Source organism: Crotalus tigris, unplaced genomic scaffold (genome assembly GCF_016545835.1).
Source record: "Crotalus tigris isolate CLP2741 ecotype Arizona unplaced genomic scaffold, ASM1654583v1 scf7180000024321.1087588, whole genome shotgun sequence".
In the NCBI taxonomy this organism is placed as follows: Eukaryota; Metazoa; Chordata; class Lepidosauria; order Squamata; family Viperidae; genus Crotalus; species Crotalus tigris.
The window spans coordinates 147,021-159,295 of record NW_024100493.1 but is presented as its reverse complement, the minus strand read 5'-3'; the positions used below and the strand labels follow the sequence as shown (position 1 = coordinate 159,295).

General features: G+C 40.7%; 1 protein-coding gene across 6 annotated transcripts in view; it reads left to right on the top strand.

The window, feature by feature from the left end:
- PDS5A (PDS5 cohesin associated factor A) overlaps nucleotides 1–12,275 on the top strand; it is a 62,490-nt gene that overhangs the window by 30,999 nt on the left and 19,216 nt on the right. For all 6 annotated transcript variants that reach the window (XM_039325226.1, XM_039325224.1, XM_039325229.1 and 3 more), the window contains 12 exons: nucleotides 230–375; nucleotides 1,145–1,296; nucleotides 2,464–2,577; nucleotides 3,038–3,119; nucleotides 4,457–4,505; nucleotides 4,596–4,735; nucleotides 6,405–6,520; nucleotides 6,980–7,085; nucleotides 8,969–9,129; nucleotides 10,611–10,734; nucleotides 11,848–12,006; nucleotides 12,138–12,206. In XM_039325226.1, the coding sequence (XP_039181160.1) occupies nucleotides 230–375; nucleotides 1,145–1,296; nucleotides 2,464–2,577; nucleotides 3,038–3,119; nucleotides 4,457–4,505; nucleotides 4,596–4,735; nucleotides 6,405–6,520; nucleotides 6,980–7,085; nucleotides 8,969–9,129; nucleotides 10,611–10,734; nucleotides 11,848–12,006; nucleotides 12,138–12,206 (1,418 nt within the window). The remainder of the gene's footprint in view (nucleotides 1–229; nucleotides 376–1,144; nucleotides 1,297–2,463; nucleotides 2,578–3,037; nucleotides 3,120–4,456; nucleotides 4,506–4,595; nucleotides 4,736–6,404; nucleotides 6,521–6,979; nucleotides 7,086–8,968; nucleotides 9,130–10,610; nucleotides 10,735–11,847; nucleotides 12,007–12,137; nucleotides 12,207–12,275) is intronic.

Below are 12,275 nucleotides of genomic sequence, written 5' to 3'. Positions count from 1 at the left end.
ATCTAGTCCAACTCCCTGCTCAGGCAGGAAACCCTATGCCATTTCAGTCAAACGGCTGTCCATTTCTTGAACTGATACTTAGAGACAGGTTTTGTTGACGGTGTGTTGTTCTGCTTCATACCTCATAATTTTAATATTCCTAAAGGCTTTGCTCTGTAGCTGCAGGTGCCTTGAACACGGTGTATTTTTTGGGGGGTAGAAGTTACATGCTTTTTCTTTTTTGAAACAGAGTACTTAAAAGTGAGATCCCACGATCCGGAAGAAGCCATCCGCCATGATGTCATTGTCACAATCATCACTGCGGGCAAACGAGATCTGTCTTTAGTCAACGACCAGCTCCTTGGTTTTGTCAGAGAAAGGACACTGGATAAGCGGGTAAGGTGGCTTGCGTCTTACCATTTCAGCATCAAGAGGCTCCCCAGATGTTCTGAGGGTGTGGGTGGAAAAAAAAAAGGGGGGGGCATGTTTTTGTGTTATAAACGAAAGGCAGATTGGAACGAGAGCCCAGTTGCCAGCGTCCCCTTTTATCCGAGTATAAAAATCGACGAGATGTTTTATATTGACAAAGTCAAAAAACCGACAGTTCTTGTTCGGGAATCTGTTCTGTGTACGTGAGATCATTTCCTACCAAAAATGCAGTGTGTTTTTGCAAAATAAAAGTGGTTTCCCCAAAATGTGGGGCTGCTGCTACCAACAGCTCGATATTTGCATCGATTTTTATCATTTAAAAATTACAGTCTCAGTGGTCTGCGGAGATTCTCGGCCATCCAAGTGACGGTCGTCCCAAACATGCTTTTTTAAAAGGCAACTGGAGTGTCTTCTTTTTTTTGTTCTTTCTTCTTCCTTGAAGACGTTTCGCTTCTCATGCGAGAAGCTCGTTCAGTTCTGGAAGAAGCTTCTTGGGTGAGAAGCGAAACGTCTTCAAGGAAAAACCAAGAAAGATCCAGTTGCTTTTGGAACAAGACCCTTTGGCACAACCTGAATCGCCGATACATTTTTTATAATGCCTTTAACATAAAGAGGGTTGACTTTTCTGTGGCGACACGAGCTACAACTTTTCTAACCTGTTCTGCTCCTTCATTTTTAATTAAATCGCCTACTTGGGCATGTGTTTCTTTTTGTTGTTGTTGTTGTTTTGTTTAAGTGGCGGGTAAGGAAAGAAGCAATGATGGGACTTGCGCAGCTATACAAGAAATACTGCCTTCACGCTGAAGCTGGAAAAGACGCAGCGGAGAAAGTCAGCTGGATAAAGGACAAACTTTTGCACATCTATTATCAGAACAGCATTGATGATAAGTAAGTGATGGGATCTGCTCTTTCCCCAGAATAAAGTCACAAAAAGCAACCTGACCCTTCCATCCGTCCTTTACTAGAGACCAGCTACTTGGCTGGCCACTTACATCTGGCAATGCATGTTCAAATATCCATGGAGGTTCTCAGTCATCCAGTCATGGTGCTTTTTCAAGAGGTCTTTCTTGTTTTTCCTTTGAAGACATTTCGCTTCCCATCCCAGAAGCTTCTTCAACTCTGACTGGATGGTGGGGAACGGAAGGATTTATACTCCTTGCAGACAGCTGGTCCTTTGCCTCCTTTTAGAGAGTCCTTGAGGCCACTTGGAGCTTTGTCTGTCCTCAGAGTCACCTGAGCGGTGCAAATGGGTGTGGAGCCTTTTGGGAACTGCTGAAAGGGAGGATGTATACTCCTTGCAGAAAACTAGTCATTTGCCTTTTAGAGAGTTGTTGAGGCCACTTGGAGGTTTATCTGAGTCCTCAGATGTCCCAAAGGGGCTTTTTCAAGAGGCAACTGGAGTTTTTTGTTTTTTCTTTGAAGACGTTTCGCTTCTCATCCCAGAAGCTTCTTCAGCTCTGACTGGATGGTGGGGAACAGAAGGATTTATACTCCTTGCAGACAGCTGGTCCTTTGCCTCCTTTTAGAGAGTCCTTGAGGCCACTTGGAGGTTTGTCTCTGTCCTCAGGGTCACCTGAGTGGTGCAAATGGGTGTGGAGCCTTCTGGGAACCGCTGAAAGGACTGTGTTGTCAGCAATTGCTCAGCAGTCCTACAACACAGTCCTTTTAGCAATTCCAAGAAGGCTCCACACCCATTTGGACTACTTGGTGAACCTCCCAAGTGGCCTCAACGACTCTCTAAAAGAAGGCAAATGACCAGCTGTCGGCAAGGAGTATAAATCCTTCCATTCCCCCATCATCCAGTCAGGGCCGAAGAAGCTTGCGGGATGAGAAGCGAAACGTCTTCAAAGAAAATCAAGAAGGTCCACTTGCCTCCTGTAAAAAGGGACATATTCAAACATTCCCCCTTCTCATATGTATTATGGGAATGGATTGCCGCCTTGCAGACCTTGCTCTGCTGTATGCCCACGTATAGGACCGCTTCCCTTTTTTAAAAAGTTAACATATTAAACTAAAAGCCGTTTCAACGACGCCTGAATTTATTTTCCTTTGCAGATTGCTGGTGGAGAAAATCTTCGCTCAGTACCTCGTTCCTCACAATTTGGAAACAGAAGAGAGGATGAAGTGCTTATATTATTTATATGCTAGCTTAGACCCAAATGCTGTTAAGTGAGTATGACTTTTGACGGGAAGAACAGCTGCATTTTTAAATCGGTTTCACTAGTGATATTAAATACCCCGTGCGCGGACATTTAAAGTGAAATCTCTTGTAGCTCAACGGAGTTCCTTCTCTGGTGTGATGGCCAGCTTGTTGATGTCACTAGCTCAGTTGGGTATTCAGTAGAATTCAGATCAAGGCAGCCTGCTGTTCTTCAGAACTACTTAAGAAAATGTATTTTGCGATATGAATACTTAGATATCTTTGGAGGTTCGAAGTAAGAAAGGGTACGAATCTGGGACTTAAATATGCACATAAACTTTGAAAAAAAACATGATAATACATGAGGATAGAAGAACTGTCTCATAAAAAGAAGCTGCGGGGTGGAGAATGCCACGGAGCTCCATATGCTACGTATACAGTCACCTTTTTTTTCATGCTTTAACATATTTTTTATGTCTTTATGCCCAGGGCACTGAATGAAATGTGGAAGTGCCAGAATATGCTCAGGAGCCATGTGCGGGAATTGCTAGATTTGCATAAAACGCCCACCGTAGGTTTTCAAAATAACTATAATCGTTCTGCTCGGCATGTTTTGCTTTTGAATATTGCTGTCTCTTAGAATAATAATGTTCCCTTGTCTCTCAGAATTGCTATGTTGAATCACTCTGAATTTGTTCTTTCAACTCTGCTATTTCTCAAAATAATTGGCCATGAAGAGCTTAACAATGAGACATAAATAGGGTAAAATCTATAGCACAAAGAATGAGACAGTGTTGTCTTGACGGTGCCCTTTCTTACAAGAGCAGACTACTACTAACGCTATATAACAAAGGTAGTCCTTGACTTACGACCACTGTTGAGCCCAAAATTTATGTTGTTAAGTGAATTTTGCCCCATTTTGTGACCTTTCTTGCCACAGTCCTTAAGGGAATCACTGTTCAATTAGTAACATGGCTGTTAAGTGAATCTGGCTTCCTCCACTGACTTTGCTCGTCAGAAGTCTCAAAAAGGGGATCACATGACCCCCCCCCCGGGGGACACTACGACCGTCATAAATACGAGTCCTTTTCCAGGTGCCTGAATTTTGATCAGGCGTCCACGGGGATGCCCCCACGGTCGTCAGTGTGAAAAATAGATCATAAAATCAATTTTTTCTCAGTGCCGTTGTAACTTCGACATAAGTCACTAAATGAGCTGTCGTAAGTAGGGGACTACCTGTATATCTACCAAATATGGTGTCAACGCTGCTAACATCGGATGTGTTTGCTTTGACAACAGAGATGCAACCCTTCTTATGTTTTACTTTTAGAGTAGATGATGTTGGGGGGGGGGAGAGGAATGTGCATGAGAGTCTAGCTAGACATAACAATACTGGACTTGGTGTGAGAACCAAGGTGATTGAAATAAGAGACGATAAGGATTGGCGGACTGGAGGGGAAACCTGCATTTCAAACTAATTGGAGAATGTGATTTATGACTATAAATTAGAGGAGGGAATTGTGCTTTGATGCTATGTGCTCAGGGGAGGGGAATTCAGTTTTTGGCTTTGATTATGTTAGTGCCGATGTTATGCTTCTCGAATAAAGATTCTTTAAGGTAAACAATGCCTCAAAGTTCTTTGAAGAGTTTCATCTGTCGGAACCATGACACAGTGTCTTTAAACGCTGGGCCATCACGCCCCCAGGTACAAAACAGCATAGCATAAAACCATGAAACACAGCAATCTGGCTTTTATAAGCTTTTCCGACAACGGCTATATTCGCCGATTGCCAAATCTTAAAAGCGGGTTGGCTGAAAATACAGCGAAGGGCAAACGTATGCACAAGTCAAAAGGGTTAACAACGACAAACCTTCTGTGTGAATTCTCATCCACACTTCTCCTTTCAGTCAGAGGCAAACAGCGCTGCGATGTTTGGAAAGCTGATGACGATAGCAAGTAAGATTCTGCTGATTTATAGAGTTTTAATTTTGAGCCTAGCTTTGAAGCCGCGACTTGAATTGACACCGTTCCCTTGCAATTCTGCAGAAAATCTTCCGGACCCTGGGAAAGCCCAGGATTTTGTGAAAAAATTCAATCAAGTCCTAGGGGATGATGAGAAACTTCGTTGTCAACTTGAGATGCTGATCAGCCCTACGTGTTCCTGTAAACAGGCAGATATCTGCGTGGTAAGGTTTTTTTTTTTTCCCCTTTCTTGTAAACGCCGATGCCGTCTTCAATTTTAGAACGTTCCTGAAAAGTTTGTAACAACTTAGGGTTTCTGCCGTGGGAATTAGTCTTACATGAGAAAAAATAGATTTAAATATCATTTAAGATTGAGAAAATCTTAACCAGTGAGAATGTTTAGAACAGTGGTGACGAATCTATGGCACGCATGCCAGAGGTGGCACTCGGAGCCCTCTCTGTGAGCACACGCACCATCGCCCCAGCCCCACCTCTTCCCACGACCCCCTCCTCACCAGCAGCCCCCCCAGTGGAGAGTTGCCCTAGGGCGCAGCCCAGCCAAGGACATGGTAGCTGGCAGCGGGGACAAGACTCCACCGTTGCACCCTGACGTGCACAGATGATGTTGTGGGGCATGGGTGGAGGGCATGGCCACCATGGCGCTGCTGGGCTGCCTGGGTAATCTGGTGGGTCGTGGAGGTGGTGGGTGGCCCAGCAGGCAGAGCGGGGACGGAGATGGGGCAGTTTTGGGGCACTCAGTATCTAAAAAGGTTCGCCATCACTGGTTTAGAACATTGTGGGAAAAACAAATGTAAACAAGAACTGTGAACCGGATCTACGATGAGACAACCAGAATGACTAGATAGAAAAGGAATATTATATTGATGTGATTATTATTTGTAGAAATATTAGAAAACTTTTATACTCAATTGTCATTCATTTAAAACAACGAAAATTGTATTAACTTAAGGTTGGTGAAAAAGAACATTATGGGGAAAAGAGGAAATCAAGTAAAGTTATCGTGTGGATTACAAATTATAGAAACTAACAGTGAATGTTTTTTTAAATGTAAACCCCAGACAACGCACTGTTTACCGAGCATTAAGGTGATTATGTTAAAAAATTAATAAAACATACTTTTTTTTAAAAAAAAAAAAAGTCACGGTTGATGAAGCACCTTGTTGATCTTCGCTGAACTCAAAAAAAAATCCAAGTTGGGAATATCGGTGGAGTCCTGAAGGGAGATCACTTTGAATCAAGAGAGACTACAGGTCTCTTACGATCCCCGGTTGAGCCCCAACTTTTATGTTGCTAAGTGAGAAATTTGTTTAAATAGAGTTTTGCCTCGTTTCACGACTTTCCTTGCCATGTTTCTGAAGGGAATCGCTGCACTTGTTAAGCTTGTAACGTGGTTTTGTTAAGTTAATCTGACTTCCCTCATTGTACACATGTTGTACTTTGACAATAAAGATTGATTTGACGTTGTTTGTCAGATGGTCACAAAAGGGGATCCCACAGCAAAAAGTCGTAATTACGAGTCATAAAGGCCAAGCATCTGAATTTTGGATCCCATGAGTTGCAAGTTTCGTAAGCGTGAAAAATGTGAAGTCCCTTGTGTCAGTGCCGTTGTAACTTGGAACGGCCACTAAGCAAACCCTTGTGCGGTGAGGACTGCCTGTGTTTTATTTGTTCACATTATATTCCATTTTGCTTCAAGCTGCAGGTGGCTTAGATTGAAATCTCCTTTCCATCTCTGCTGTCAATATTTTAATTATTTTCTGTGTGTGCTATGAGAGTAGTAAGATTTTTTTAAAAAACTGTTTCTGTTCAGCATATCGTGTGAGTGCCTTTGTCTTCTTATCGAATGACTTAAACCTTACTTCCTGTTTGCAGAGGGAAATAGCCCGGAAGCTTGCCAATCCTAAACAACCGACCAATCCTTTCTTAGAGATGGTTAAATTTCTTTTAGAAAGAATTGCTCCAGTGCACATCGACTCAGAAGCTATCAGGTAAGCACAATACATGTTGCGATTTTCACAACACGGTTTTTAAAAATATATATATAAAAAAATAGCAAGCCTTCCGCTGCATTGAATACAGATAGCTCTCGAAGTTATGAACGGACGTTGAGTAACTGCTCGAAGTTATGACCGTCTCCCTTGGGGGGGCGGTCACATGGCTGCATTTCCGGTGCTTGGCTCAGCTGTTTTCAGCGTCCTGCAGTCATGCAGGTACCCCTAATTACGGCCATCATGATTTAAAACAGCCATGAGGGTCAGACTCCATTACGGTCCCTGATCGAAGGAATTGTGAAAAACAATCTGGTTGGACAAGAATGAGAACGTTGGGTTTGCTAAATAAACGGAGTAAAAAGAAGGGGGGGAAAAATAGATTGACTGTATGAAACATAGCAGCAGCGGTTCTTCTTGTGACTGAGCACGCCTGTATTTTGAAATGTCTTGTTTTAGTGCGTTAGTAAAGCTGATGAATAAATCAATAGAAGGGACGGTCGACGATGAAGAGGAGGGTGTAACTCCTGACACAGCAATTCGTTCGGGGCTTGAACTTCTCAAGGTATTCCACGTTCCATCTCCCAGCTAGTTATCACATATGAGATGACTGGAGCAGAAGCCATTCCAGAACATTTTGGGCCAAAAATCAGTGGTGTTTTTTTTTTTCTTCAAATATTTTAAAACTCTTTTTCCAGAAAGGCTTGGTTTGCACTAGAAATCAAAAGCATTTTAGCAAATGATGCAACTGTTTAGACCAGGGGTAGACAACCTGGGCTCTTAGCTGGCTCAGGAATTCTGGGAGTTGAAGTCCACGAGTCATAAAAGAGCCAAGGTTGCCTATCCCTGGTTTAGACAAATAAATAGCAATAGCACTTAGACTTAGATACCGCTTCACCGTGCTTTACAGCCCTCTCTAAGTGGTTTACAAAGTCGGCATCTTCCCTTCAACAATCTGGGTCCTCATTTTACCGACCTCGGAAGGATGGAAGACTGAGTCAACCTTGAGCCGGTCAGGATCAAACTGTTGGCAGTCGGCAGAGTCAGCCTGCAATATTGAATTCTAACCACTGCATCACTATGGTGGACAGGAAGGAAGGAAGGAAGGAATAGCAATAGCCCTTCGACTTATATACCGCTTCACCGTGCTTTACAGCCCTCTCTAAGCGGTTACAGAGTCAGCCTCTTGCCCCCAATAGTCGGGGTCCCCATTTTACTGACCTCGGAAGGACGGAAAGCCGAGTCAAACTTCAGCCGGTCAAGATGGAGGAAATCAAACTCCTGGCAATATGAGCAGACTTATTCTGCCATACTGCCTTCTAACCACTGCCCCACCACGGCTCTTAACGTTTGCCTAGGTCACGATAAAATCACATTTAGAACAAAGTCTTCAAAGAATTTTTAGAAGACAATTTCATTGCCTTACGTTTTTTTTTTCTCTTACGCTTAAAATGAGCTTCTCTGAAAAGAAATTATAGCTTGTCTAGATCAAACCTGGGCATCTTATAGCCTCTGGGCGAGCTCCGGGGCTTTCCCTGTCCTGTCCGGCCCACATGGATTTCTTTTTTTTAAAAAAAAAGTTTTATTGATTTTTTTTTTAATTTTATTTTTACAACAAGGTGCTTGAGAACCAATGTGGTGATGGGGTAATCAATCATCCCAAAACAAAATCATGCATATATAACTCAGATTAAATCATTAAAAGCTCCCTCTCTATTTCCCTCAAATAATATAATATATTCAAATGAATGTATTTTTCAATAAAATTCAATCAATCAGAGCAAGCATCAATAACATCAAATCCAGTTTTTAAGCTTTACTATTTACAATTATCATATTCCAGTTTGCCTTTTAAATAAACCTATTATTAACACTTCAAGCGTCCCTCCTTTCCCTTTTTCCTTAGCATAATCCTTATCTATAAGATACACACATTATTTCAACCATAACATTCTGATCTTTTGTACAAGTATTCTATTTTTTAATCGAGTAACTCATTTATTAATACCATTTCTTCTTTTATCAAAAATCCCTCTTATTCTCCTTTCATTACCAAATAGCTGTCCTTCCCAGAGATAAGAATATTACTCCAAAAAATACATTTCTACTCTATTTTAAATCTACAATCTATCAATCAATCCATATCTATGAATAACTCTTTTAACCCACTCAATGAAGTTTAAATCCGATCCAAATAATTGTTATATCCACAACAATCCCACACGGATTTCTTTTATTTGTGTGGGTGCATGCTTACACACATTCCCAGCCCTGTTGGTTTGGCCCTCCGCTCTACGGTCCCAGTTTCTCAAAATGGCCCCTGTGGGGAAAATTAATTCTCTCTCTCCCCCCCCCCCCGGTCTAGATGTATATATCTTGCCGCTCTTTCAGATAACCAGGTTTGCTTTCATTAAACTGTTTTTTTTTTGGTTTGATATGTATCCGTAGGTTTTGTCTTTCACACATCCTACCTCGTTCCACTCCGCAGAGACATACGAATCTCTCCTACAGTGCCTCAGAATGGAAGACGACAAGGTGGCGGAGGCAGCCATTCAAATATTCAGGAACACCGGCCACAAAATAGAGACCGATCTGCCTCAGATAAGATCGTGAGTGCATTTGGACGTACGCAGAGCGTTTGCGACTGGCTTTCCCTTAGTCAGCGTGTTCATCATGAAACATTCCCCTTACAGTGCCATATATGGAGAACAGAACAGAACAGAACAGAACAGAATAGAATAGAATAGAATAGAATAGAATAGAATAGAATAGAATAGAATAGAAATAAGAATGAATAGAATAGAATAGAAAATAGAACAGAATAGAATATAACTTTATTGTCACTTTGAATATACACTAATCAGCATACATTAAAAAGACATTTCGTTGCATACAGCTCACCTCCGATAGAATAGAATTGAGAATGAATAGAATAGAAATAAGAATGAATAGAATAGAAAATAGAATAGAATACAACTTTATTGTCACATTGAATGTACACTAATTGGCATACATTAAAAAGACATTTATTTGCATATAGCTCACCTCCAATAGAACAGAACAGAACAGAATAGAATAGAATAGAATAGAATAGAATAGAATAGAACTTTATTGTCACTTTGAATGTACACTAATCGGCATACATTAAAAAGACATTTTGTTGCATACAGCTCACCTCCGATAGAATAGAATAAAGTAGAATAAAATAGAATTAAGAATGAATAGAATAGAAATAAGAATGAATAGAATAGAAATACAAATGAATAGAATAGAACAGAAATAAGAATGAATAGAATAGAAATAAGAATGAATAGAAGAAGAATGAATAGAGTAGAATAGAATAGAACTTTATTATCACTTTGAATGTACACTAATCGGCATACATTAAAAAGACATTTCGTTGCATACAGCTCACCTCCGATAGAATAGAATAAAGTAGAATAAAATAGAATTAAGAATGAATAGAATAGAAATAAGAATGAATAGAATAGAAATACAAATGAATAGAATAGAACAGAAATAAGAATGAATAGAATAGAAATAAGAATGAATAGAAGAAGAATGAATAGAGTAGAATAGAATAGAACTTTATTATCACTTTGAATGTACACTAATCGGCATACATTAAAAAGACATTTTGTTGCATACAGCTCACCTCTATTCTATAGAATAGAATAAAATAGAATAAAATAGAATAAAGAATGAATAGAATAGAAATAAGAATGAATAGAATAGAAATAAGAATGAATAGAATAGAATAGAATAGAATAGAATAGAATAGAATAGAATAGAACTTTATTGTCACGTTGAATGTACACTAATCGGCATACATTAAAAAGACATTTATTTGCATATAGCTTACCTCGAATAGAATAGAATAGAATAGAATAGAATAGAATAGAATAGAATAGAATAGAATAGAATAGAATAGAATAGAGCTGGAAAGGACCTTGGAGGTCTTCTAATCCAGCCCTCTGCTCGAGCAGGAAAATCTATAGCAGCTCAGACAGGTGAATGTCCAGTCTCTTCTTAAACACCTCCAGTGATGGAGCGAATGAATGAATGAATGAAACTTTATGTGTCTTTACAGGACCCTCATTCCGATTTTGCACCAGAAAGCAAAGAGAGGGACCCCTCACCAAGCCAAGCAAGCTGTCCATTGCATACACGCCATATTTTCAAATAAAGAAGTCCAGCTTGCGCAAATCTTCGAGGTAAACCTTCTGCGACTGCTTTTAAAAATGCTGTCGCAACTTGCAACAGCATAGAATTTCATAAGAAAATCAAGTTAACTTGATTTAATTTGGAAAAAGAATGGGTAACCCTGATGAACATTTTACTCCCATAAAAATAGTACTCTGCAACCCCAAAAGTCATGTTATGTATTCATTTCATTTTATTAAAAGTATCTTATATATGAATGTAAAAAGAATGTATGTTAACATCTGATAAATATTGTGGTATATGTATGGGGGAGAGTTTGGAAAAAATAAAAAAAATATATTAAAAAAAAAAAAGGATGGAAGGCTGAGTCGACCTTGGGCCGGTCAGGATCGAACTGGCAATGGGCATAGTTGGAAGGAAGGGAGGGAGGGAGGACGTAGCAATAGCACTTACTTATATACTGCTTCATAGTGCTTGACAGCCCTCTCTAAGCAGTTCATAGAGTCAGCCTACGATCTCTAACAATCTGAGTCCTCATTTTACCAACCTTGGAAGGATGGAAGGCTGAGTCAACCTTGGGCCGGTCAGGATTGAACTCCTGGCAATGGGCAGAGTTATGGATGGATGGATGGATGGAAGGAAGGAAGGAAGGAAGGAAGGAAGGAAGGAAGGAAGGGGGAGGGAGGAAATAAGGAAATAGCAATAGCACTTAGACTTATATACCGCTTTATAGTGCTTGACAGCCCTCTCTAAGAGGTTCACAGAGGTTCAGCCTCTTGCCCCCAACCATCTGGGTCCTCCTTTTACCGACCTCGGAAAGATGGAAGACTGAGTCAACTTTGAGCCAGTCAGGATCGAACTCCTGGCAGTGGGCAGAGTCAGCCTGCAATACCGCATTCTAACCACTGCACCACCTGGACTCTCCAAGCAGCAAGATAAATAAAATTATATTTGACTTTCTGGTAGCTGGAAAAATCAAAGGCAAAAATGTTAGGGTTTTGGAAGCCATTCTAACATGTTATTATAATAATATATTACGAGCCTGCATTGCATTTCTTGACATTTATGTATGTAATAAACCTAATCAGGACAGTACAATAATTTACTTCTTAAAGGCCGTTGTTAACATGCAGTTTTTAACCCTTTGTTTTCCCTCCCTTCAGCCTCTGAGTCGGAGTTTGAATGCCGATGTTCCGGAGCAGCTCATAACGCCTCTAGTTTCCTTGGGTCACATTTCCATGCTGGCCCCCGACCAGTTTGCGTCCCCAATGAAATCCGTCGTTGCCAATTTTATTGTGAAAGATCTCCTTATGAACGACAGGGTACGTTGAGCATAATTTTGCGAAAGGTGAAATCCATAGGATGGGAATTGGGGGGGGGGGAGAATAGAGGGTGAACGCTGACGCTCAAATGGCTGTCTTGGGTCGATGGTTAATGCTTTAAACTCTTCCAGTCTACAGGTGAAAAAAATGGGAAATTGTGGTCTCCGGATGAAGAGGTGTCCCCAGAAGTGCTAGCAAAGGTATGTCGCCATAGCAATAGCACTTACACTTATATACCGCTTTGCAGTGCTTTAAGGCCCTCTGTAAGT